Source organism: Lonchura striata, chromosome 8, assembly GCF_050655825.1.
Source record: "Lonchura striata isolate lonStrDom1 chromosome 8, ASM5065582v1, whole genome shotgun sequence".
NCBI lineage: Eukaryota > Metazoa > Chordata > Aves > Passeriformes > Estrildidae > Lonchura > Lonchura striata.
In genome coordinates this window covers 9,232,719-9,258,333 of record NC_140710.1, presented here as the reverse complement: position 1 = coordinate 9,258,333, position 25,615 = coordinate 9,232,719, and the positions used below count along the sequence as shown (strand labels likewise).

Here is a 25,615-nt window from a genome sequence, read left to right as displayed (position 1 = left end):
CAAAGCCGAGCTGGGCCAGGGCTGACTCAGCTCCCCACTGCTCTTTGCACCAGGACTGGGGCTTGGCCAGTGCCCAGCCAGCTCCTGGCATCCATCCTTGGAGCCAGGGTGCACCAGAGCTGGAAGGGCAGGGGTCTGGGGTGCCCTCCGAAGCGGGTCTGCAAAGTGTGTTTGTGATGGGGTGTTGGGGAGCCTTTGTATCCAACAAACTGCTCCTGAAGGATGTTTAGCTTTGCTCCAGGGTCTCCCCTGTCGCAATTCCTGCTTTTTTTGCACCTTTTTGCACCTAGAGGATCCTGCAGGAGAAGGCTCACAGCCAAAGGGGGAATTTGAGGATGTTTTTCCCTTCCTTTTGAAGGTGGTCATCTTGCTGCTTTCCCAGCTCTCAGCCTCAAGCAGGGCAGAGGAGCCTTGCAGGGCAGGCTGCCAAAACACAGCACCGTCTCCTCAAAGACTTATATTTTAATTTTTTCTTTTAAGCCCCAGAGAAATCCTCTTCCCATTGGTTTCTCCACCGTTCTGCCCCCTCCTCCTCCTGCCCCTGTTGTGCCAGGAGCAGAGCCCGCTGCAGCACAGGCTGCAGGGAAAGGCACTTCCCTTTGAAGTTGCTTAACGAGGTAACCCAGCTAATTGCTTCCTAATTGCGTTTTTATCCTTGGAAGGGAGGCAGCCTTTGATTTCTCCTCTGACGGGTGAGGGGAAGGCAGCTTCTCTGTGCCACCAGCCCCAGGGGTATTTCTTCTGGCTCTGTGTCTCAGCACAGGGCAGGGGGGATGGGGTGTGAGTTATCCCTCACTTTCTCTGTGCGTCCCTTCTGCCTCGCTGGAGGCCACAAAGAGCCCGTGGCCTTTTCCTGTCAGGACATGGTAGGAAAAGGCCACACTGCTCCGTGCAAAGGTGATCTTTTAGTGCCTCTTCAGGCAGCCAAGGATATGATCTGCCCAAGCACTAATCTGGCTTAGGATGGGGAAGTGATGCTCAGGGATGGAGGGTACTGCAGCAACTGGCAGCAAGATGAGTGCTGCTGTGGAAGGGGAAGAAATCCTGGTTTCACAAGTAGCAAGAGGTTCAGATCCTGTCGAACACAGTGGGCAAGAGTTTCTTGTGTGCTTGGTGATGCTCATGGGCCCTCAGGCTAGGAGGGGTTGAGCAGCTCTGTGAGGACTCACTTGAAATGGGTTTTGGTCCAGCCTCACTGCTGGGATGGACTGTGGGCTCTGCTGGCCTACGTATGAGCCCTGCTCTGTTTATTTGAAAAGATATCCAGCAAAACCAAAACCTTGATGGTCTCATACATTTCCACAGAGCCTCAAAAGCTTGCAGGGATCTAAAGGCACTTCCTAATGGCACTAAGCTGAAAAAGCTGAGAATTTTTTGTGCCCATATAAAGCCAGGAGTTAATGAGATTACAGGAAAAAATTCCCCGGCAGCAGAGCCAAAATATTATAATAATGCTTTCTTCTGGGGCCAGCATCACCCAGGCTTGGCAGCTGCCCGTCCTGGCAGGTAGCACCTCCTCCTCCAGGCACTGCAGAGGGAGAAGACCACACTGTGGTGGGGGCAAAGCAGCCCCTGGATCTCCCTTCTTTCCCAGAGCATCTCCTAAATGCTGCCGTGCTGCTCCGGCACAGGTGATGTTCCTAATGGGCATTCATAGAATCTGCTCTTGGGGATGGGGTCAGAACCAGCCTGGAGATGCTGGGAAGCATTTTTTAGGGGCTTCCCAAAGTTTCTTCAGCCCCACAGAGGTCCCAGGTGTCGGGGGAGCCCACGTGTGCTTACCTTGGGCCATGTGAACCAAGTCACTATAGAGAGCTGGAGGGATGAGGGGTGTGGGGAGCTCCTGCAGGTACCACTTCAGGGCATCTGCCAGCGTCTGGGCCTCGTACAGGTCCATGTCCACTGCTGAGGCATCTGGAGGGAGAGAGACACAGAGAACCCTGAGCCCATGGTTCTTGCCCTCTGGCCCAGAGCTCAGAGCTCTTCCATCCCTGTGGGCCTTCCTGCAGACATGGGGGCTGATTTCTGTGCCCATGCCCCCATCTCCCCAGTGGGGCAGTGCACGATTTCACTGCCACCACTCCCCGAGCAAATATTCCTGTCCCAATTTCCACTGACCCTGAGTTCCACGTGCCCAAGGAGAGCACGAGGCAGCATCTCTGCTCTGACTGTACATCCAGTGCATGGGACAGGGAGCCTCACCATTCCACTGGGGTCCCACTGCAGGGTAGGACCCGTGGGAAGAACTGAGCAACCAACCCAGGAACCTTCCAATTTTCAGGGCTAGATACCTTGTGCCAACCCCAGCCCAGCAGGAACTGCTTGAAGAATGCATCCATGGAATGGGGTCATGGTTCCCAGGCAAGGCCCATGTGACCTCCAGTCATCCCAAAATGCTGTGAATGTGCCCCAGCTGGCATCACTTCTCCCAGCCCTGAAAGGTGGCTGCCCTGGGGAGGTGGTGAAGGATGCTCCAGGAATGGGGGAAAGTGTTGGGGAACATCAGGAAAGCACACAGGAGGCCACACAGCCTGGGCTCAGGGACTCAGGACAGAAGCAGTGCTGGGAGCAGAAATGTCCCATGGCCTGTCAGGAGTCAGAGGGTGGGATGTGTCTGTCTGAGCCCCAGGCCAGCACAGGGACATTGCTTCACCATGGTCCAGGGGGAAGAAGCCTTTCAGCATCCTTTGGTATTGCCTCATGTGTTTGTCTTGGAGGTTTCCCATCCTGGCTGGGCTGGGTGGTGGCTGTCTGGAGGGTGATGGTGCCTTTTGCAAAGATCTGAAGGTTTCAAAATCTGGCTTTGGTTCAAACTGGACCCAAATGCAACGTTTTGAAATTCTTCTCAAAGAATTTGTAGGGTGAGGGGTACAGGAGATTGGGAATTATTTTAAAAATGAACATATTTGCGATGGTCTGAAATGGTTAATTAAAAAAAAAAGAAAATAAAATTTGTCATTTTCTTAAAGATGTTGTGCCAAGCCTCACATGGCCTGGAATGACAGAGAAGACTGTGGGCTTGCCCTGCTCTGAGTCCCCTTCCACTCCACTCACTGGGTCTCTACCCCCTGATGCAGCTTCACTGAAGTTGGAACCATTTTGGGAGATGCTCCATCTCCCAGGCCAGCATTTTCCAGCATAAAATGTTGTGAACCTCTAATCACTCCAGTCGTGCTTCCTTCTGAGGCAATAAACCCAAAAGAGGGGAGAAATGCTCTTTCCTAGGGCAAGGCTTTAGAGGCACACATTTAGCAGGGCTGGGATGGGGAACAGCTGGGAAAAGCTGTTTTTGAGCACCTTGGCCTTGATCTCCTCTGGTTGGAGTGCCCCTGCTGTGCCCCAGGCAGCCTGGGAGCCTGCCTGGCTGCGTGGGAACACCAAGCTGCAGTGGGTCCCTTATGGCCAGCGCCTTCCATTTGGCTCCCAGACGGAGAGAAAACAGATTGGCCAATGCCTGAAGGGAAGCCTTTAACCCAGCCATTGGAGACGCTACCTCATGCTCAGGAGCTGGGAGTTTGTCCCGGGGCAGCGTGGGGACAGCCAGGACAGATGCCACCACGCTGGGGCAGGCAGCCATCCAGCGTGGCCAAACGTGACCCAGGGCAAATGGGCTGCTGCCCTTCTGGCTCCCTGGGAAGCCACAGCATCGTCCCATGGACCACTCTGCCCTTGGCATCCTCGAGGTGGGCAGGGCTGTGCCAGCTGCACCCTGGCCCCATTCTGGTCCGTGTTCATGCTTCCATCTCCCAGCCACACTTCTGGACCTTCTTGGCTGGCCAAAAGGGTTATTTCTGCCAGGCTCTGTGGGGGAATGACAGTCAGCTCCCCATTTTTGGTAGCACTTGCCCTGGAGCTGTGAGCTGGCAGGTTGTCTCGAGCTGGGCAGGTGGAGGAGAGTGGGGTCAGGGATCCCACAAGATGCTCCAACACCTGCTTTTGGCTGAATACTCACAGTGCATGGCTAAAACCCAGGGATGCTGCTGGGGGGTCCCAGGGTCTCATTGTACTGCAGAGAGCTTTTCCCATCAGTGGAATGCACTGAGCAAACCCCAAAGCCCTTCCCACCCGCCACGAGGGTTTCTGCAGGGACCTGTCACTCGCCTTAAGGATGCTGGCAGGGATTGAGGAGAGCAGCCACAAGCTGTTCCTGTGCAGGGAAGGGGCCGCTGCTGGGCGCTGGCCCCAGGCGATCAGCCCCGGGCTCCACCGTGGCCTAATTAGCTTGTTTGCCTCGTTAGGCATGAGCCTGGGGGAGTGTTCAAAGGAAAGCTCAGCCGGTTTCAAAGCGAGATTCACAAACATCTCTACACCCAGAGAGAGGCGCGATGGGGAGACCAGGGGGATTCGCACTGCGCTGACAGAGACTAATTGCTGACGGCACCATTCTCCTTGCTGTTGTCCCCATCCTCCTGGAAATGCAGTGGCATCCTATTGCCCCAGGAGGAGTTCTCCTCCTGCCCCAGGAGCTGCCCTGGTGAGCTGGGCTCCCCATCAGGCTGAGAGCACAACGAGGGATGCTCCGAGCCCTTCCCCAGCACCGGCTGTGTCCCGGCAGCTCGGGGAGGCTCAGCCGGCAGCCGGGGAAGGGTTAACCCCGGAGCCTTCCCAGACAATTACCACCGGCCTGACCCCACGGATGCTGCTCTCTTCTTATCTGAGGGAAATGATAACCAGCTATAAGAAGTTAATGAAGCTGCAGGATGAGTCAATGCTCTCCTGCTGCTCTCCAGATGTTCCCATCCTTTCCCCAGGGGAATGATGGAGGAATGACAGAGGGATTCCATCTGCCTGCCATAAATAGAAGGAAAACACCCCAAAACCCCAACCTCGACCCCATACCAACACAGAACCTGCTTGCTGACCTGCTGGCAGAGCAAGCATCTGGGGACCAGTGGCGAGCATGCCTTGCCCATGGAGGAGTGAAAACCATGAATAAATTTTGGAATGTGGGGACAGGGTGCGTGGGATGACCGCTGGCCCACAGGGAAGGACTCCCAGCCTCCTCCCACTGGGATTTCAGACCCCACATCCCAGCGGAGGCAGAAAGGTGCTGGAGCTTTGGGCTGAGTCAGGCTGGGCAGGAAACTCCAGGACCTCTCCCGCAGCTGCAGCCGGCCGGGGAGGCGTGAGTAAGCCCGAGTTTCGGTAAACGCTGAGGATGTTTAGCCACCAGGGGTTGCGGGGGAGGTGGGGGCTGTTGTGAAGGAGAGGCTTGGGTCAGTCCTGATAAGCAGCTGTCCCCCTGCATGTGGCCACAGGTGATGGCTGCTCCCACAGCCCTGCCCAGCTCACGGGTGACAGGGTGCAGCACCCAGCACCCTTCTCCCAGCAGGGAGCCCAGCAGCCTGAGCCGGACCTTGGCCACTGAGCACTGCTGCAGTGAGATGTTCTCAGGTGTGTGGTCCCTGTGACAGAGGGGCACCCAAACCACCCTGGGGCTGACTGAAATACCGACCTGGGAGTTTCCTACCAGGCCTTTTAGGTTTAGTTGTCAGTGGGTGCTAGAGAGGTGTCCTTGCTGTCCAGTTGTGGGGGCTGTACGTTCCCATCTGCATGGATGCTGACCAGGCACTCGAGCTCCTGGGCACCCACAGTGAGGGTTTACTGGAAAACTGTGGATTCACCAAATCAGGGAATATTTCCCAGCTTTGACTCAGCATCATTGTAACATCTCCCAGCCAGCCTGCTGGTACCTTGTGCTGGGGGCTTGGCAGCTGCCAGGACACCCCCTGCCCATGCACAGGAGCTCCTGCCAGCTGCAAACACTCTCCCAGCTGGGTTTCACCCCACCGTACCCTTGGCTTGCACTCAGCCAGGGTAGGGGTGCTGGGATCCGCTTTAGGGGTGCTGTCTGAGACTGCCTTTCCCCACCTCTCCTTCCCTAAGGCAATCCCCTTCCTCAGTTTTCCCAGCAGCTATGGGAGGGGATGGCAAAAACTCACCCCCAGTTCTCCCTGATGGGTCTGGCAGGGATGTCTCTACTGCTGCCGTTTATTTACCCTTCTTTCATCACCACCAAATATAAGAGATGAGCTCATGCTTCTCGCCAGGCTCTGACGACACGGGGTTTATTTCCACTGCAGGTATAAATAAAAAAGCAGTGCCGCAGGCACCGGGGCGCCTCACGCTCGGGAGGAAAGTCATCCTGGTGGAATGAGCTTGGCCGGGGGAAACCAGAGCCCTTGGGGGGCCTCGGATCCCCTGTGGCATCCCAGGGATGAGGACGGCGGCGCGCTCCATCGCCGTGCATCCACACCGCGGTGATGGGGGGAGCGGCGTGAGGCCCCCCGAGCCGCTGCTCACTCCCCGACCCTTTCTGCCTAGCAGCAGCTCCTGGCAGCCCCACGAAGCCCCGGCACCCACCGTGTCTCGCTAATCCCCACCGAGAGCTGACCTAATTCCCGGGCACGTGAGCGTGTCTCCGGGCAGACTGCGCCCCGCGCAGCCGAGCGCGCAGCGCGGCGCGGCACGCCCGGAGACACCGGCTCCAATCCGCCGGCTCTGCTCCCCGGCAGCCGAGCCGCAGCGGCTCCTGCCCGGCCCTGACAACAGCGGAGAGCCTCTTCCCATTGCTGCGCTTGTATCCGGGGAAGGGTCTCCGTGTTTACGTCTGCGGCTGGACTCCAGAGCCCGAGCAGAGCGGGGCTCAGCCAGAGCGCGGGGGAGGTTTCAGCGCTGCGCAGCCATCCCGGAAGGGTTCGGTCCCACCTGAGCCATAGGGAGCACCCACGGACCTCTGGGGTGAGGTCTCTGTGCACTGTCCGCCGCCAGGAAGGAGGGGTAAGGACGCAGAGCTTCCCTACTCAGCGGTGGCAAAGCACTGCCCGGATATTACACACGGGACTTTGCAGCCATTCCCAAGCCAAACCTCCCTCAGCTTGGGTGCCTCAAGTCTGAGGGGCTCCAGCACCCACCAGCCCACCCACAGCTCTGCTGCTATCATCCAAAAATGTCCCAAGTTTCCAGCAGCAGCAGTGAGAAGGCTGCCTGCCACGTCCCGGGCAGAGAGGAGCGTGGACAGAACCCTGAGCAAGCCTGGTGCAGGGGAAAACATCAGGTCTGGGCACTGAAGGGACTCATACACCTCATGTCCCCAGGTTCCAAACAGCCCCTGAGCTGCACACAGGGGACAGCAGGACTGCTGGGAGCTGCAAACTCTTGGGGTCAGTGTGTGGCCCCACACCACAGAAATACCCCATGGCATGAAGTAGCTCCCATCCAGGCACTGCAGGGACTGCTGGGGGCAGAAGGGTGAAACTCTGCTTTATTCCTCTTTTTCAGCACATACTCTATCAGTGACACTGCAGCAAGTCAGATACCACTGACCTGCAGAATGTCACCAGTGCCAGGATGGGAACAGGCTCAGCTCAGACTGTACAGCCATGAGGAGCCACTCTGTCCAATGCTGCCATGAGGATGGGAAACCTTCATCCCAAACCTGGATGATGTTCAGCTCAGGGACTGTCCACAGGTATGATCCCCCACGGTAAGGGCTCTAAAAGGGGCAGGGATGAGGAAAGGGTTCAATCAGCATGACTCAGACCTGTGACTGTGCTGCCAGCCCTGGGAGCACGGTGCCCATGGGCTCCTAGGGACAGCCAGGAGCTGACTTGCCCAGCTCCTTGTGTCTCAAGGTCCTCCTCTTTCTTCCCACTGGAAGTTCAGATGCTTTCAGTGCAGAAAACATGCTGAGTTCTCCAACACATTGAGATATAAGGGGTTAGAAAATCAACATCTGAACTTTTCCAGCCCTTGCTCCTCCAGGCCACCAACCCTGGCTCTGGTTTCTCCCCATTCCCCAGGATGAAGCTTGTCCTTTGCAAGCAGGCTGCTGGCAGATATGGGAGTCTGGAGGGGAGAACCACCAGGAGCACGGGAGGAGGGGAAATGTGACTCTGTCTTCTCACACACGGGGCAAGCAAACTCCAATATTCCTGCAGGACCATTTATTCCACGGAATGCAATGAGAGGACTTGTATGGACACAAAGCAGAGATTCTCTCCTGCCCTCCCCAGCCCAGTGTCCTGCCCTCCCCAGCAGGGTCCTGGGGAAGCACCACTGGGTCTGTGCTCTGCAGGAGGTTGCAATAGGAGCAGGCTGCCAAGCCTGGCCTCTGCTGGGATGCTTGACTCCAGCAGGAACGTCATTCCCATCCTGTTGCAGAGCATCTCTCTGGCATGGCTGAGCATCAGCCCCTTCAGCTGAGAGCTAATGAGTGTGAGACTTGTCCCACCCCCTCCAGCTCTGGGGAGCCCTGACTTTGCCCAGCTCAGTGTTGCTGAGCACAAGGGGCAGCCCCCTGTGGTGCCCAATTAAAGATTTTGGTCCCAGAGGAAATAAGGGCTTGGGAGTATCAAGTCTCCCAGGGCTACTGGTGATTTTTAAAGGCTTCCAAATGTTTTTTAAACCACAATGGCATTTCTCTGACCAGTGCTGGACCCTGCCATGGGAGATGTGCAGAGGAGATGTGCAGACCTGGATAGACCCACCAAGTGCCAAGCCAGTGGGGTTTGCCCTGGGCTGGAAGGATCTGCTGAGGCTGAGCAGGATTTTGGCAGTAGTTGCAGTGGTGCTGCCCTGTGGGGAGCTCTGGACCTGCCTGGGATGGGAAGAACGGAGGACCCATAACTCCTGCATGCTTGGAAAGCAAAACATCCTTCCCATGCTGGTATTGCTGCCCGTGCCAGCCTAGGCACCAGTGCCCAGGGCAGTCCAGGGGATTGCTCTCGGATGCCTTCACCTCCTGTTAAGAAGAGCACCCACTGCTCCGGGCTTCCTCAGCCCACATCTGGGGGAGAAGTGTGGGGTGGTGGGGTGCCCCCAACCCCCCTCACCTCCGCGGGGAGCGCAGCTCTCTTCGAGCAATGGGGAAGGAGCATCCCTGGGAGCTCTGCTCTCCTGCATCCCTCCTTTCCCCGCCCGGCGGGACGCGGCTCCCGGTGCGCGGGAAGCGATGAGGTCATGGTGCTTAATATAGCGATTTCATCACAGCCCTTCTCCCCAGCAACACCGCCCGGCTCCCGCCGCCCCCCGCCCGGCAGCGCCCGGGATGCGGGGCCAGCCCGGGGCTGTGCGGGGCCGCCCGTGCCTGGTGTCACAGTGCCGCCCTCTGGGCAGCGCGGCCGGAGGATGGGGATGCTCCGTGCACCCCCTGCCCCCCAAAAAGCCCAGATTTGAGCGGCACGCTGGATCCATCGCGTCCCTCCCCGCCCCGCGCCGTCTGCCATCCTATCCCAGCCGTGGATTTAGAAGCAGGGATGGGGAAATGGTTTTCCCTTTCTCCCCCAACCCGCTCATGCTCCTTAAGTCCTGCAAACAGCTTTCCATTCTTGTAAATAATGTGCTTTCCCTTTCCTCTTTCTTTTTCCCTATCGCAAGATGCTTTCTCCTTGCCCTGCTTCTCAGATACAAACCCTAGAGATTAAAAAACTCAAGTATTTTTGCACCACCCCCCCCCCAAAAAAAAAATACTCTCCTGAAGCGCCTCTGCCCTGCACCTGCATCACTTTTAGCTGCATCCCACGGGGAGAAGAGGGGGATCCGCACGCAGGCAGGGCCTCACAGAGCCGGGATTCGGGCTCTGCTGATGTTGGTGCCGAAACCCCTCCCTGCCAGGGCAGCATGGCCCCACAGCCCCTTCCCTCCCGGAACGCGGCTCTGGGACTCACCGGCCAGGAGCGCCTGCTTGAGCTCAGCATCCCCCAGCGCGCCGGGGCCGGGCCTGTAGAGCACCTCGCTGTCGAGCCCTGGGACACAGCCGGGAGAGAGGGGTTAGTGCTGAGCCCACCTCCTCCTTCCCGACACGGGGGAGCCAGGAGGGGCCGAGAACGCTCCCCGCGCTGCCCCCGGGGGCCGGGGAGAGGTTTTGGCTCCAGCGATGCTCCCGGGGCGCTCCGAAGCGGGCAGAGCGGGTGGCTGCGTGTGCACCCGGGTGTGCCCTGCGGCCGGGGCCCTGGCTCTCCGTACCTTGTTTTTCCAGCGCCTCGATGAGCCTGGCCACGGTCTGCAGAGCCTGCTCGGGGAGGGCGGGGTGCTCGGTGAGCTCTGCCTGCCCGGAGAGTCCTGCGGTGAAAAGAAGGGGAGAAGGGGTTTGGAAATTCCTGCCTGCAGGAATTCCACGTTCCTCAGCTGCCCCAGGACAGGATCAAGCTGCTGCTTTGGCACAGCCACAACCAACACTTTGGATCATGCATGTCTAATTTGGGAGCACTTCTCCCCTTTATTTTATCCTCTTTTTGCAATAAGAGTCGCCGTTGGGGGCTCAGCTGCTTGCTGAGACGCAAAGACCTGCTCAGGAATGTGCCCTGCTTGTGGACAGCATCCAGTCCTGGGCATGGAGATCTTCAAAGACAAAACCTTTGTTCCCACCCCTCTCATCACCCACAGCCCACGGTGACAGACGCAGGAGCTGGGAACCCAGACCCATGCCCACCACAGACACTTCTCGCTGCAGCTCTCACTGCTCAGGTTCTCTGGTGTGCACAGCAGGATTGAGAACAGGCCCAGGAGGACCCAGCCTGCCCCTGGCTGTTGCAGACCTCCCTCAGCCCCTAAAACCCCTTCAGCAATCAGGGCTCAGCACAAACCCCCATGTGCTGCTCATCCTGGGTTTTAGACCAAGGACATCTCACTGCAGATCATGGCAGAGAGGAGCAAAGCCCTTGGCAGGCAGGAGAGCAGCTGTCCTTACCCCAGGGCATGTTGTATCCATCCATCCATCCATCCATCCATCCATCCATCCATCCATCCATCCATCCCTCTTTATCACCCCAGCAGATAAACCCCTCCTGTGGGGGTTAAACCCAATGGACACCTTGGCAGGTCAGTGCTGGGATTTCTCTCTGCTCTCTCTTTAGTGGCATTGAGAACCCCAGAACAGCAAGGGGCAGGGGCTGGCAGGGGCTGCCACAGGCTGCAGCACACCAGGGCCATGTGCGACTGCTGCAGCATGAACAATGCGTGGAAAGGCCAAAATGAATATGAGAGGGACTTCAGGCAGGGCCATGCTGCCTTCAATCTTTCACAAAAAACACAACCTGGCTGCAACAGGTCGATCCAGGCTCTGATCCTCACCGTGGTGATGCCCTGGTGCTCCCTGGAGAACAGATAATGATGCAAACCTGCCACTCATGGGTGGCTGATCCAGTCCCCAGGCATGGCCACAACCCCCAGCCACAGCAAGGGGTCCCCTCTGCCACCCACTGGGGGTGTGTTGGTGCCTTGGGTGGGAACAGGGAAGATTTCAGGGTTAAAAGCAAAGTGCATGGTTGGAAGCTCATGCAAAAATGTTCCCACTGCATGAGTGGTTTTATAATAAAGGAAACTGGGCTTTTCCTCTGAATCAATGGCTTGGGGAAAAGGTGGTAATTGCAAAAAAAATAACTTTCTCCTGGCTGGGAATGGCAGGAATGGCCCAAAGCTGTGCCAGGCTGGATCCCAGCATCTTGATGCGCCACTCAATGCCAGCCCTGGGGGAAGTGGAGGTGACGCCTTGTGACAGTGGTGCTGCCCAGGACAAGTCGGGGGCAAAACAGCCAGCAAGATCCCCTGGGACTCAGATCTGCTGCAGAGCCATTTTTGGGATGTTATTTAATTAAAAGAAGGACCATTCCTCCCTGCAGAGCCAGCCCTGGCTCGAAGGCATGGCTGGGACATGCAGTATCTCTCATTCCTCCATGGTCTGAGCCAGCTCAGGGTCCCTGAGTGGCACCAGGGCTCGGTGGGAACTGAGGCACTTGGGGGTGGGGGGAGTGGGGTACACTGCTGTCGCAGAAATATAAATTTGTGTGATTTTTTTTTTGCCGGAAATACACCCCTCAAACCTCCATCTGGAAATGGAATCAGTTTGGGAAGAATAAAATAAAAAAAATACAAAAACCAAAACCAAAACCAAACTCACCAAACCAAAAAAAACACAAACTAAAAAATCCCAAACCAAAACAAGAGTACCTTCTCTTTCCAGAGGATCTTGGAGATTTTTACTCTAAGGGGAAGCCTGTGAGCTGGGAGGTTTGCGTTTAAACTGACACAAAATGGCACACACTGCTCCTGTGCTGCAGAAAGACGTGGTTGTGGGACAAAACGTGCCCTAGTGAGGTGCCTGCACACCCTGGCGTGGCCCCAGGAAAGGCACCCCAGGGAGGGGCACCCCATGGCACAGCACTGGGAAGGCAGCCCCCAGTGTCCCCCTGGACACCTGGCCCCGGCCAGAGCACGTCCTGCAGATGGCAGTGCCCTTACCACCTACCCCAAAACCTGGCTTTAGGGCTTTTTTCCCTACTAAAAATTATGGATTTTACATTTTAAAAATGTTGTTATGCTTTCACCTGATTGCATGCAGGGCTGGGGTGCCTACACCGAGACCTTCCTCATGACTCTCCGGCCAGGACACACTTCCTGCTGCGGACATTCCTCGATTTGCAGGGAATCTCCACATCCCCAGCACCTGTGGGCAGGGGTCCCTGGGCACATCTCTCCAGGAGAGGAGCCTGTGGCACCCCCTGTGTGAGCAACAAGAAGGTGGCTTCGCCTTCCCTGGTGAGCAGGGCTGGAGAGCCCTGGGGTCTGCTCCTGTCTGCCCCAAAATCTCCACACAGCTCTGAGTTTTCCAGAGCTCTGCTGCTGAACACTCAGAGGGTTCACTGCTGAGCTGGACTGGGCAGGGGGCTCAAACCCCTCGTCTGGCAGGATAAACACCCCCAAAAAGCGGCCTCCACCCTCCTGCAAATCCAGCACGTAGCTGCACACGGAGCCTCACCAGTGCTGCTGGGACTGCGGCTGCCTTGGCGCACTGGTCGGGGAGGAGCACCTGCATTTTGGTGAGGGGAGGTGTGGGGGGGCCCAGCGTCCTTCCCAAGTGGTTGTGGGGCTGCAGGTCAGGAACTGCACGGCAACCCCACACGTGTTCATGGACGGTGCCATGCTCAGCCCAGGAGCCAGGTGGTCCCCACCTCAGAGCACGGTGACAAGGGGGTCCTGAACCGTATTTTGGAGGGAGACAGACTCCTCATCAGAGTGCCCCTCTGAACCCTGACCAAGCACAGGGGCTGCTCCTTTGGTTACCACACTGGTCCCAAACTGGGCCAGGAGGGTGTCTGAGGTGCCAGACCAGCAGCTGGGCAGGTTTTCCTGCCAGGGCAGTGCTGCTCTGCCAGCCCCAGGCCAGCACCGACAGCCATTTCTGCTCCATACATCCCAAGCAGGAGAGCACCGTGGCTTTGACTGGGGTCACTGGGATGTGCTTGGCTGGAATGAGGGGGGATTCTTACTTTGGTTTTATTTTTTTTAGCTTGTGTACACGGTGCAACTGCTGTGAAATCCTTCCTGGCCCCCAGTGCACTTGGCCACGGTGAGTGGCGAGGGCAGAGCTGCTGCACGAGCTCAGCAGATACAGGCAGAGAAATGGGCACAGGCCCCTGTGCCAGGAAGGGTCCTGCCAAGTGTCCCCCCAGGGCTCTGCTGCAGCCCCCAGGGACAGAGGAGCCCCCCAGGGACTGACCACACCGCTTGCCAGGATTGTCCCCTGTCCCAGCTTGCACAAAGTGACAGTGAGGCTGGGAGCTGGCCGAGGGCCAGCACTCACCCGGGCACTGAGAGCAGCCTGAATCAGGTGCCGCAGTGGTGGGGAGAGGAGCAGGTGGAGAAAAGGTCCCTGGGGACCACCATGGGGCTTTCTGCTCCTCTCTGAGGAGCCAAAGAGGCCTTGCATCTTCTGCTGTGCTCTCAGGGATGTGGATCTCCTTGGACACTCCGTGCCAGCATGGCAGCCAGCCTGGGATGCTGGTGAGGAGCAATCCCTGCAGCATGTTTGGCTGGGGGGTAGCGACACTCTGGGCATCCCCTGCCCCTCCTGAGGCTGCCTCGATGCACCAGGGCAGATAATTCCCAGAACAACTTCTTTTTCTGGGGCTGGATCCCCATCCCGAGCGTGGTTTCCCACTAAGCCACCTCAGCTGCAAGCGCCCACCCCGGCTCCACACCACCCTCACCATCTTGCGGGGGACACCCACCCGTGGGTTCCCACCTTCCTGCTCCCCTCGCACTCACCCCAGGGCGTGGGGGTCCCAGCGGGTGGCAGGGGCAGGGGCCGTGGCCTGGCCTTGGTGGAGGCGGCGGCGATGCGGGTGGGACCCAGGTACTCCACGTAGGTGCCGGGGAAGTCTCCGCGCTCCTTGGTGCGCTCGTTGACGCCGTGCAGCCACCCCTGGGGGTTGCGCTCGTCCCCGTCCTTGTAGTTGGGGCTGCCGAGCAGCCCGGCCCTGCTGACCGTCAGCACATCCCCGGGGCACAGCGCCAGGTCCTCCTCCCGGTCCTTCTGGTACTCGTAGAGAGCCCGGTACTGCAGCCCGTCCGAGGAGGCCATGGCGGCGTGGCCTGGGCACCCGCCCGGCCGGGCACTGGGGCACTGTGGGCTCGGAGCGCTCCCTTCCCCGCACACACGCGCTGAATTTCCCTCAGTGTCGGCAAATCTGCGAGATGGAGAGCGGCTGCTGACCCTCCAACCCCAGAATTGCTCTGGAGCCACACCAGCGCCTGGGACTCGCTGGCTCGGGTGTGGGTAAGGAGCTGTTTCTTCACCGGGGCAAACGGAGGGGAGAGAATGATGCTGTTGGGGGTAGAGGGGGCAATGGTGGGTCCTCGTTAGCCTGGCTTCATCCGCACCGTGCTGGGGACATCCCTCCCCTGCCGGAGAGAAAGGCAGCGCGTTAGTGACCAAACCTCCGCCTTGACCCCAGCGCCGTGCCCGTCCCCATCCCAAATTCCCGGCACCAGGGAGAGCCCAGCGGCTCGCTCGGCTCCTGCCTCCCGGGGAGCTCCCGCCAGCCGGGCTCGGCCACTGCACGCAAGGAAAGTACCGGCAAGAGTCTGGAAAGTAGGGCAAGAGATCACGCCACGGGTTTTTAAAATAGACATATGTGCTGAGAAACCTCCTGCCGCACGCAGCTCCCCTCCGGCAGCTCCAGGCTGGCACTGCTGCACGGAGCTGGCAAATGAAGATGTAGGTTTTTCATATGGGTTTGCTTTTGGCTTTTTTTTTTTCCTTTTTTTTATTTTTATTTTTTTTTTTTTTCGTTCATCTTTATATATTCCTCCAAGAGTGACATCATCGTTAGGGGGAAAGACTGCTGCTGCCGACCCACTGTCCCCCAGCTTCCAGCAGGACCCCGTGGAAGAGGGATGGAGGGATGCTGAGCAGCAGCCGTCTGTCTGTCCAGCCATCCACCCGCCTCCCAGAGCCCTCCCGCCGCCCCTCCAGCCTTACCGGGCGCGGTGGCTCCGCGGGCGGAGCGGCGAACGGGAGCGGAGCGGAGCCGGCTCCCGGCCCCGCCGAGCCGCGCTCCGGCGGTGATGTCAGCGTCCCTCCTCCTCCTCCTCCTCCTCCCGCTCGGTAGCCGGGCGGCCCCCCCCGCCGCAGCGCGTCGGGGGGCGGGGGGCACCCGGCTACCGAGCGGGAGGAGGGAGAATTGTAGGAGTAGGTGGATGACTTCATTCCCAGATGCAGCATCTCTGCTCCCAAATTGCATCCTCTGGAGGATGGAGATCTTCCATCTGTGGGTCTCCATCCATCCTTAGAGGTGCTAAAGCACAGGAGAGGACCAGCACCCCATGGACACCCCCCTTACGCCAGCCAGCTCTCCCTGTGCACCCGCACAGAATCTCATCCCTTAACCAGGCTGAAAAACACGCACAGGACAGGCAGGAGATGTCATGGAGAATCCCAGCTCAGGGATGCTCTGGTTCCTCGCTCTTGTCCTGAGCTTGGACAAGCTACCCCAGTATTTGTCTGTCTGTGAGGCACAGGGAGGTGGATGTGATGCTCCCAAAGGCTTGCTTTGGTTGTTGGTTTTGTTGTTGTTTTTTTTTTTTTCCTAAATCCTTGCTTCTCATGCTGACTTCTCTGAAATGGTCGTGGCTCCTTGTCTTTGCTGCAGGTTGGACATCCTAAAAATAGATGGTACCTAAAACACGGGCTCTGGGAAGTGCATGCTGGCTGAATCCAAGCCACTGCAGGCAGCAGTGCAGGGGTGGCATGAAGTCCAAGGAAGAATACCAGGTTCTGGGAAAACTGAGGAAACAGACACAGGTCAGCAGAGCAGTGCAGGAGATGCATGACCCTTCTCATCCATAATTTCAGCAACCCCCCCTCCCTTCCCTGTAGTGCATGGCCTGATGGTGCAGGGCAGCAGCATCCTGGGGGATTCCTCCTCAACTGCACTTCCTTGTGCAGCACACAGCCCCTATTGCCCCACTCCCCAGCTGGATCCAGCCCAGCTGCTGGTCCTTAGGGATTAAAGGAGAATTTTCTCTCCCTCATCCCATTTCTGCTGGCACTATGCTGCTGTCATTGCTGGTGGGACAGGGTCAGAGTCGGCTGTGAACAGCCAGGTGCTGCCCTCCCCACAGTCATGTTTCCCCAGTCATGTTCCCTGTGCCCCACCAGGGGTGAAGAGGTTTTGCTGAGTCTCTGAAGCCCTGCCTGGTCTCCCCAGCGTGTCCCACAGGGCTGTGAAGTCAGCCAGGCTGAGCACAGCACCAGTGCTTGGGAGCTGCCCGGGAAAAGGCAAGGAGGTGTTTCCCTCCTGGGACAGGGCTGGAGCTGGGGGGGCTGGCGGGTACATCACCCTCCTGTGGCATCACCCCTCCTGTCCCAGGATCAACCCAATATACAGGCCAGGAATCAACGCAGTCCTGCAGCACAGGGGCAGGGGAACAACCTGGCATGACACCCCTCATCTGCCCTTCCCAGGATGCTGAGTGGGTCCCTTCTGCCCAGTGCAGGTATCTTTCCGTCCTGATACACTCTTGAGGTCCCCAGACACAAAGGCACCATTTCCTGCTGGAGCCAAGTTCCACTGACCCCAATCCTGCAAAACTTGGGTGGGGCTGAGCATCACCCCAGCTCTCACTGGTTGGGTGCTGTCTCAAGAACCCCTCCCAGAGCACCCCTTACACCCCATTCCAGCTGCACTGCATGAGGATCATTCCCAAAACTCTGCACCTCGGGCTGCCCCTCACCCTGTGCCACCCCTACCTGGTTAATTTAAACCCCCACACCACTCCAGCCCAGAGTTTGGCACATCCCCCAGGGTGGGCAGAGGGCCCTCAGGAAGCACCCTGTGAAGCCTGCAAGAGTGCTCCAGGCCTTTGCTGCTATTGATTGAGCCAGAGGAGCTGCTTGTCAGGCCCTGATTAATCCACCCTCGCTGGATTAATGAGCAGCACTCATGGCAATGAGAGCTTTGCCGTGACTTGCTTGGCCTTGGCTGTTCTGTGGAGAAGCAGGAGGAGCTCCCCTTGCTCCCTGTACCCCACAGCTCCCTTCAGGCTGCTCCTTGCTCCCTGTCTGGGCAGCCCAGCATGGCTCTGTGGGGAGGAGAGCGATGTCTCCTCACTGAGCTGCCCGTGCCCTTCTGCAGCTTCTCTCCTCCCCTGGCTGGAGGGATAACCCTTGGTGGGAGCATGTCCAGGGAATGCTCAGCATCCACCTTGCCTGCCTATCCTGGCCTTTCCAAAGTGACAGGGGTCCCACTACTCCCCTCTTTGCTTTTGGGGGCTGCCATGCTCGTGTCCAGGGAAGTTGGCCACATGGCTGTGAATAAATAGAGCAGAAACAGGGCTGTTAACATGCCCGGCTGGAGAAAGTGAGGCTGCAGAACTGGGCTGAGCCTTTTCCAGCCAGAAAAACACATAGGGAAAAGGTTTTGCATTTCCTTTGATGTTTCAGAGTTGACTTTTTTGGTACCACCACTGTTTCCTCAATTCGGAATGGGCCTTTATTTGCTTTCTCTTCAGGAACAGGAAAACTTCCTGTCTCTTGGTTTTCTTCTCGAGTGCCCAGCTTTGAGCTCTGGCTTCTGTGGATTTTGGTTTAGGGAGAGCCAAGTGCCTCTTCAAACAACTTCCCAGTGGGGCATCCTTGGACAACTCTTCCCACTTGCTCCCACAGCCAAGCCCTGCCACCACCACCAAACTGCCTGCCGGGCTGGGGCTACCCGAGCCTGGGGAGGGAGAGGCTGGAGAAAACCCAGGGACATAAGGAAAGACTGGAGGTGCTGTTGGGGCTCTCTCCTGCCTCTCTGCAGGGCTGGAGCTTCCCAGCAAGGCAGCTGCCAGGAGCTGCTGGAGGGGATGCTGGCAGGACACCAGCGTGGCACGGGGACACAGGGCACCTCAATGCCACCTCTCCGGGCCGCGGGCACAGCACACCCCATGAGCAGAGCTGGGCCAGGTCCCACAGCAGACCCGGGGAGAAAGCTCCAGCCCCTCCCAGCCGCCGCGTCCCGCAGCAGCCCCGGGGCGGCGGCGCCGGGCACGGAGCGGTCCCGGTGCGACCGCGGCGCATCCCCGAGCCCGCCCGGCTCGGCCGCCCTCGGTAATTAACGCGAGAGGGACCTGCCGGCCTGGACACGCGTGAGGAGCAGGGAAATGGGATCGGAGGGGCGGGCAGGCAGCGGCAGGACAGGCTCGGGGCTGGCACGGGGGAAGCCCAGCCCGGTACCAAGGAGGGACGCTGCCACCGAGCCCCTCGTTGGCTGCGTTATTAGCACACAGCTGGGACAGCACCGCGATGAACAGCGGCTGCGGGAGCACAGGGACACAGCCTCCCCCGAGGGACACACACAGGGCGAGGCACTGCTGGGACACACTGGCAGTCCCCCTTATCACCCCTGGGTTTACACCCCGGGACACACACGGCAGCACAAGATGGGGCAGCTCCTGCTCTTGGGACTCAAGTCGTGGTTTCGCACATAGCCACAGAAATGAGGATTCCCCCGGAAGCGGGAGCTGCAGCCACAGGGAAATCAATGTGGTCTCACTGCCTGGTCCCCCCCAAGGTGGGGGAATTGGGATTTCCCCAGCTCTCCAGCCAAAATGCTTTGACTCCTTTTGAAGCTAAGAACTGAAATATTTCAAGACATCAAAAACTTTTGGCTGATGCAGATATTTATTTCTCTGCATCAGGAGGTGGGAAGTGATGAATTCAGCACAAATCAGCAACATTCAGTAACTTCCATCTGCAAACCCAAAGTCGGGCTCACTGCTGGCACATTGCAGTGTGTCCATCCATCCTGACTGTCCAGGTGTCTGGGTGCTGGACAGACAGCTGGGTAGATGCTGCCAGCCCACCACAGACACGTGAAAGCTCTTTGCAAGTGACTCACCTGGCTGAGGATATCCCAAAATCCTGTCAGTCACAGACTTGGCTGGTCTCCATGGCTGGTGATGCCTTCGGCTTCTTACCCAGTGCTTTACCAGGAGGGAAACTGAGGCCACTTCTCAGCTCTCAGGGAGCTTTGCTGCCCCTGCCCTGGTGAGAGGCACCCCCATGCTCCAGGGAAGGGGATGCTGAGGATCCAGCTGGCCTGTGGGAGAGGATGGGGACACTTGGGAGATGGCGTGGCCTTGCTGGGCAGCAGGGACATGAGAATGTCACTGGACTTGTCCTTCTGTGGTCAGGTCAGGCCTTCCCAGAAAACCAGAAAATCCAGCCCTGGCTCCCTCGTGGGGCTCAGGTGGGGGATGCTGGGGAGCAGCTGAACCCCAGGCTGTGGCACCAGGTGCTGGAGGAGGTGAGGGGAACAGTCCATACCTTGTCCTCATTTTTTCCCATGTGGCTGGCAATGATTGGGAAGGAGACCAAGTACTCATGTATTTGCCAAAAATTATTTTTGGGGTAGGGGATTGTGTACAGCAAACAGGGCCAGGCTGGGATGGGGCAACTTTTGGCAGGGGGCAGTATGAGAGGGGGTTTAGGAGCAGCTGTCTCCCCTTGGGACAGGAATGAAGGCTTGGCCCCGACTCTGAGCAGCTTCCTGACAACTGAGGGCTGCAGAAAAGGGCTGAGGCTACAGGCAGTGAGGGGGTGAGGGCTACAGCCCCCAGCTGCAGCACGGGTTGTGTTCATACCCAGGGTGCCTGGGAGGGTCAAAGGCTTCCCCCAAATACCACTGCAATTCAGCTGGAGCCAATGGGGCTGACTTCATCCTGATGAAATGTATCATTACAGCCAGGAAGGGAATGTGCTGTGGGGTTTTGGGGGAGCTGGGTGTGGGGTGGAGTGTGCTGGGCACACAGAGCCTGGTTTCCTGCAGGATGAGGTCTCCCCTGCCTCCTGCATCGCTCTGTGGTTTGATGACAAGTTGAAGGAACACACTGTGGGTGCTGGTGATGGAACCAGCACAAGCTCCTGCCCCAGAGGAGCCCTTGGATGGGCAAAGACCACTGCCAGGGTCAGGCCTGGGGAAGCAGCATCTCCCCCTCTGTGTGGTGTGGCTCTTGCAGTCCTCCTCTGTGGGAAACCAGCCCTGTTTCAAAGCGTCTTTCCAAAGAAAATCACTTTTGGCAGCCCTTAGGCAATGGCAGGTCTCCGCTGACTGCTCCAGTGCTGGCATCTGTCATGGCTGTCACTGTCCTCTCCCGCCGTCACCCTGTTGTGTCCCCGCCAGCAAAAATCCACTTCCCTGAGCAGCACTTGGGGAGGCCTGTGCAGCTTTAGCTTTTCCTTTGCAAACCGTGCGGCCGGTCCCCAGCGCCCTCCTTCGCCAGCTTCTCTTTTGGCCCAGGACATTGGAAATTTGGGGTTTGGAGAGATCCCTGCCAGAGTGGTGCCGAGAAGGGGCAGCAGCAGGTGACCCACAGAATCAGCCTGCGAAGATGGGGACCGCAGCCTTGGCTGGCACGGGAGGCCGGGGGCTGTGAGTGCTGGCGGTGCCACAGCTGAGCGCCCCGAGCGGAGGAGGGCGGCGGGGTGGGACCCGCGGGGCTGCGGGCTCCGGCACGGGCTGGCCCGGTGTCCCACGGCAGCAGGGACACGGGAGCCGGGAGCTGCCAGCAGCAGAGGGCAGCCGGGCTCCGGGCTCCCGCGGCACCGGGGCGGCCCCGGCGGGGGCGGCCCCGGGCGCGCCCGGTTAAAAGGCGGCACGGGCGGCGCGGTGGAGGCACAGCGAGCTGGGGCAGGACGGGACCGGGCGCTGGGATCTGCTCTCCCTTCAGGTAAGTTGGGTCTGTCCCTCCCCGCCCGTGCGGACCCCCTGGTCTCCCCTGGAGGGGCGCTGGGATCTCGGGGCGGCAGCAGCTGTGCTGGGTGGGGGCTCCCCCGTAACCTCTCTGCTCTCCCCAGGTGCAAAGATGGGGTGCTTCACCTTTATCAAGGTCATGATGATCCTCTTCAACCTGGCCATCTTTGTAAGTGTGTGCCTCAATGCCACCTGGGGCTGGGGTCTGTGGGAGGGGGTCCCGGGGAGCCCCCGGAGCCGGGTGTGGGGTGGGTCTGGCTGCGCTCTCCTGCCCCTCCGCACTCCTTTCTGTGGGCAGTGGCGTGGACAGTGTGGGGAGGTGGGACTTGCCAGGCCCAGAGGGCTGTGCCGTGCTCTGGGGACAGTGGCTGTTGCATCAGCTGCCCCTGTCCCTGGCTGTGCTGAGGCTCCAGAACAGTGGGTTTGCTGCGTCCCTGCCCGGGGGCTCTGCCTCTCTAGGGAAGCAGACCCTGTGTGTGGCTGTGGCTTTGGGGTTCCTGGATGTCGGGAATTTGGAGCACATGCAGGCTCTACTCCCGCCCAGGGCAAAGGGAGTAGAGCTGGCAGGAGCTGCCCTGGCTCTGCAGGAGCCACCTGGAGAGGGGTATGGTAGGATACAGCCTTGGGTGCAGCCTCCCGGCTCGCTCTGCTGAAACACTCTCTTTGTAAAGCTCCTGCCAGGATTTGAGTGTGGTGGGGAAGGTCGAGTGGGCAGAGAGGAGGGCTGGCACAGACTGCAGGTGGCCCAGAGTTGACCTTGACCAGGAGTACATGACGGTCTGGGGTCAGGGGCTGCTCAGCTCCTCTGGGTGGGCAGGCAGTTGCCCTGTATGGAGGAACTTGTGGCAGTGCCTGGACTGGGATCGTGGGGAGGCTGGTGGCGCTGCTGGCTTGGTTGCTCCACTGCTGGCACTTAAACCACTTGGGCTGGGGAGGGGGGCAGCTGTGACACTGCCCAGGGGATGTGCTGCTGGTGGGGTGTGTTTCAGGGTACTGTCCTGTCCGGCAGTGCCCCGAGGTGCCCACAGTGCCACAAAGTCTTGCTTTGGTGTGGTAGAAAGCTGTCAAGGGGAGAAACACCTATACCAGGACCTTGCCTGAATATCAAATCTCGTGCCTACCTGGAAGCTGACATTGCCTTTCTCCTCCCAGCTCAGTGGCGGGACCCTCCTGGGAGTTGGCATCTGGGTCAAAGTGGACGGAGAGTCATTCCTGAAAATATTTGGGACGCTCTCCTCTAGCATCCTCCAGGTTGTGAATGTGGCTTATCTCCTCATCGTCATTGGTGCCATCCTGCTGGTGATCGGCTTCCTTGGGTGCTACGGTGCCCAGAAGGAGAGCAAATGTCTCCTGATGATGGTATGAACCTGTCTGACCTCCTTATCAAGCCTCATTTGAGCTGGGTCTGTAGTGGGAGAGACCTAATGGGCAGATTGTGGAGATGATCTCTGTGGATGTTTCCATGTGGTGGCAGTCTGGGTGGCCCTTGGAAAAGCAGTGCTGGACTCAGTCTGCCCCAGAAAGGGTGAGAGGAGGCAGGAGGGCGTGATGAGTTGGGGTCTCGCTCTTGGAGCTCAGCCCTGTGCAGGTGGAGGGCTGGAGGACCCCAAGGTTGTGCTGCTCCTGCCCAGGAGCAGAGTTGAAGGCAGAGAGGCAGGAGGGCTGGAGCCCTGCAGAAGCAGATGAGCTCCAGGGACCCCTGAGCATTCTGCCTGTCAGTTTGACCTCTCTCCCCTTGCTCTGTCCTAGTTCTTCTCAGTGGTGCTGATCATCTTCATTGCTGAAGTTGCTGCTGCCGTGGTGGCTCTGATCTTCACAGGTCTTGTGAGTGCAGTACCTGAGTCTTGTGTTGGGCTGGTCTGGGACATGTCCTGCCCCTTGGGAAAACAGGAGACGTGGGCTGGCAACGCTGCCCATGGGTGTGGCTGCTGTGTTGTGGTCAGTGCTGCAGGAGGAAGAGATGTTGGTCACTGCTGCCACCAGCTATGTGGGCAGGCTGGAGTAGCCTGAGGGTGGTGGGAACAGGGGATCCTGTTATGTCATAACCCTCATATTTTTAGGAGAAGTTTTGCCCGCTTCTTTCTGTCAAGCCCCTCAGTCCCTAATCAGCTTAAGCTTGACACCTCCACCTCTGAGGGTAGGAGCCACTGCTTGAGGAAGTTCCTATTGCCTCATGCTGAGCAAACTCACCCCATTATTAGGCACCTGAGAAACCACCTGGGGGAGAAAGGCGACTGCCTCATTAGGCACTGGAGAAGTCAACCACAGGGCAAACTCATTCCTGGCTCCCTCACTTAGACCTTATCAGATGACTCTCTGGGCATAAGTGACCTTGTGCCATAAAGCAGTGGTTAGGGGGGAAGGGGAAAACTCTGTGGGTCAAATGGACATGGTGTGACTTCTGGCCATGCTGGGTCTTTTTGGTCTCCTCTCCATAGGCTGAGAGCAGTGTGGCGGTGCTCAGCTCTGTGGTGCTCCCCAGGACCTTCTCTGATGGTATTTTTCTGCCTTTTCTTCCAGGCAGAGACGTTACTGACAGGTCTGGTGACCCCGCTCCTGAAGGAGAAGTATGGGAATGATCCCACATTCTCAGAGATCTGGAATATCACCATGACAGAGGTGTGCTGGGCCCTGTGGGTTGGGATCTTCCCAACATGGGCTTAGGTGGTGCACGTCTGGGTGGGATGGTGAGATGGAAGTGGGGACACATCACAATCCTGGATGTGCTGAGCTGTCAGCACCTCCTCAATTTCCCAGGTTCCTGGGAACTACTTGCCTGGGAGCTAGTGGGGTGAGAGCTGTATGTGGGATCAAAGCCCTGGTCCCAAGGTGACTACTGAGCAGCCCACTGAAGCAGGGCTGAGCTGGGTGACACCCTCCGTGAGCCAGTGGGGCCTGGGTGGTGTTGGAGCCTGGAGGGAGACCTGAAAGATGCTCTTCCCATCCCTTCCTCTCTCTCCCTCTTAGGTTCACTGCTGTGGCCTGAATAATTACACAGACTTCAACAACTCCTACTTTTATGATACATACCACGGCTACCCCGGGCAGTGCTGTGGCATAGGGGCCACCAACCCCTGCAACAGCACGGTGGCTGCAGAAATGGCTGTCAAGGTATGGCTGTGCTGCTGGCTCTTGGCTGCTGGCAGAGCCTGACTTGGGGTGTGCCTGGGCACAGGAGGGAGACCTCTCCTGTAGCTCCAGCCCCAGCTCTGCACGTGGTGGTCCCATGGGCTTTAAGTTCTGGGGGGAGGCTGTGGTGGCCTTGGCTTGGCCCTGGTAGAAACAAATAAAGCTGTTATGTTGTTCTGGTCCTAAAGGGAATAGAGTGGCTTGCCTGGTGCTGGGCATGAACCCAGGCACCACTCTACCTTTTTAGGTGATTTTCTTGCTTTTTCCCTTGCTTTCCTCACTCCCCACCCAATATTTGGTCTGAGAAGTGGCTGAGTTGCTCCTGAAGCCTCAGACCTTCTCCATGGCTGTGTGCTCTGGGTTGGAGAAGCAGTACCTCCCTTTCTGGGGGATGCTGTGCCCTGGCAGTTGGGGTATTGCCACCTCTTGCCATCCTCACCCGTGTGGTTGCCTCGTGCAGGGCTGTTTCAAACAGATCTTGGAAGAAATCAGGACCAATGCAGGAGTGGCGGGCGGCGTGGCAGCCGGCATCGCTGCCCTGGAGGTGAGTCCTGAGCACTGCTGTGCTGCCTCCTCCTTGTGCTGGACCAGCCTGGGGGGCTCAGGGGGCTGGTGCAGCTCCAGGCTACTGAGCCTCCTTCCCTGGGCATGTCCAGCCCTCTCCCCTGGTGTGCTGTGACCCAGACCCCTGTCGGGAAGGGGAGGGAGGCTGTACATTTAAGGCTGATTTGCACCTTGCCCTCCCCAGATTGCCTCCATGGCAGTTTCCATGTACCTGTACTGTCGGCTGGATGAGAAGTGACCCCCTGAGGCAGGAGGATGACCTGCCACCTCCCCATGCCGGGGTGCACCCATGCTGTTCCATGCTCTCAGGGGGACCCCATCCCTCCCTGGGTCTGATGCTCTCCTGTGCACTGTGATTTGTAGCTGTATTTTGATCTACTGAACTGGGATCTGTAGAGTTTGTGTATATTTTTGTACTGATATGGTGTATGGAACCTGTACATAGAGATTTGGGGTGTTTTTTGATTTGGGGGGATTGGGAGAAGCTGCTTGGTCTGTTTGGCTGATGCCAGCAGGAGATATAGCAGCACAGGGGCTGTTCAGGGCTGCTGATCTGGCAATGGCACAGTGATGCCTTGATAAGCCCCTGCAGGTGGGTGCTGTACTGCTCTCACACTGGCCCCACTGTGTCCTCCTGCACCACTTTGAGGTGGTAACTACACCCTCATTGGGGATGTGTCCACTCCTGCACCCCTGCCAGCCCTGGCCTTGTTGCCATGTGGTCCCCTGAAAGAGGGGCTGGCTGGGTGCTGGCTCATCTCTGCCCCTTCCCTGGCATGGAGACAGCCCTGGTGGTCCGTGGCTCTGCAGGGGCTGAGGCTGCCCCATACCTGGTGCCATTTTGTGCCTGAGACCCTCTCCATGCTGTGAAGAAATGCAAATAAATTTTTCATCTTGGATACAAA

The 25,615-nt window shown here is 58.4% G+C and overlaps 2 protein-coding genes and 1 long non-coding RNA gene across 4 annotated transcripts in view; 2 read left to right on the top strand and 1 right to left on the bottom strand.

Moving 5' to 3' along the window:
• Window positions 1-15,411, bottom strand: part of PIK3R3 (phosphoinositide-3-kinase regulatory subunit 3) — a 77,253-nt gene extending 61,842 nt beyond the window's left edge. Inside the window, exons 1-5 of the mRNA XM_021528703.4 lie at window positions 15,263-15,411; window positions 14,047-14,682; window positions 9,967-10,062; window positions 9,669-9,746; window positions 1,783-1,914 (exon numbers count right to left, since the gene is read on the bottom strand). Of these exons, the coding sequence (XP_021384378.2) occupies window positions 1,783-1,914; window positions 9,669-9,746; window positions 9,967-10,062; window positions 14,047-14,362 (622 nt within the window). The 5' untranslated portion in view covers window positions 14,363-14,682; window positions 15,263-15,411. The remainder of the gene's footprint in view (window positions 1-1,782; window positions 1,915-9,668; window positions 9,747-9,966; window positions 10,063-14,046; window positions 14,683-15,262) is intronic.
• On the top strand, window positions 5,309-11,341 carry LOC146766741 (uncharacterized). 2 transcript variants are annotated; one of them, XR_014956866.1, is made up of 3 exons: window positions 5,309-6,780; window positions 7,282-7,471; window positions 7,803-11,341. It is a non-coding gene; the product is annotated as an uncharacterized LOC146766741 (long non-coding RNA). The 2 variants fall into 2 exon arrangements; XR_014956865.1 differs by having other exon boundaries at window positions 5,309-7,471.
• A 5,530-nt stretch (window positions 15,412-20,941) lies between the features above and the next one.
• Window positions 20,942-25,615, top strand: TSPAN1 (tetraspanin 1). The gene is made up of 8 exons (XM_077785362.2): window positions 20,942-20,994; window positions 21,122-21,186; window positions 22,170-22,376; window positions 22,767-22,841; window positions 23,538-23,636; window positions 23,985-24,128; window positions 24,607-24,690; window positions 24,895-25,615. The coding sequence occupies exons 2-8, from the start codon at window positions 21,130-21,132 to the stop codon at window positions 24,946-24,948; spliced, it is 720 nt and encodes a 239-aa protein (XP_077641488.1). The 5' UTR covers window positions 20,942-20,994; window positions 21,122-21,129; the 3' UTR covers window positions 24,949-25,615.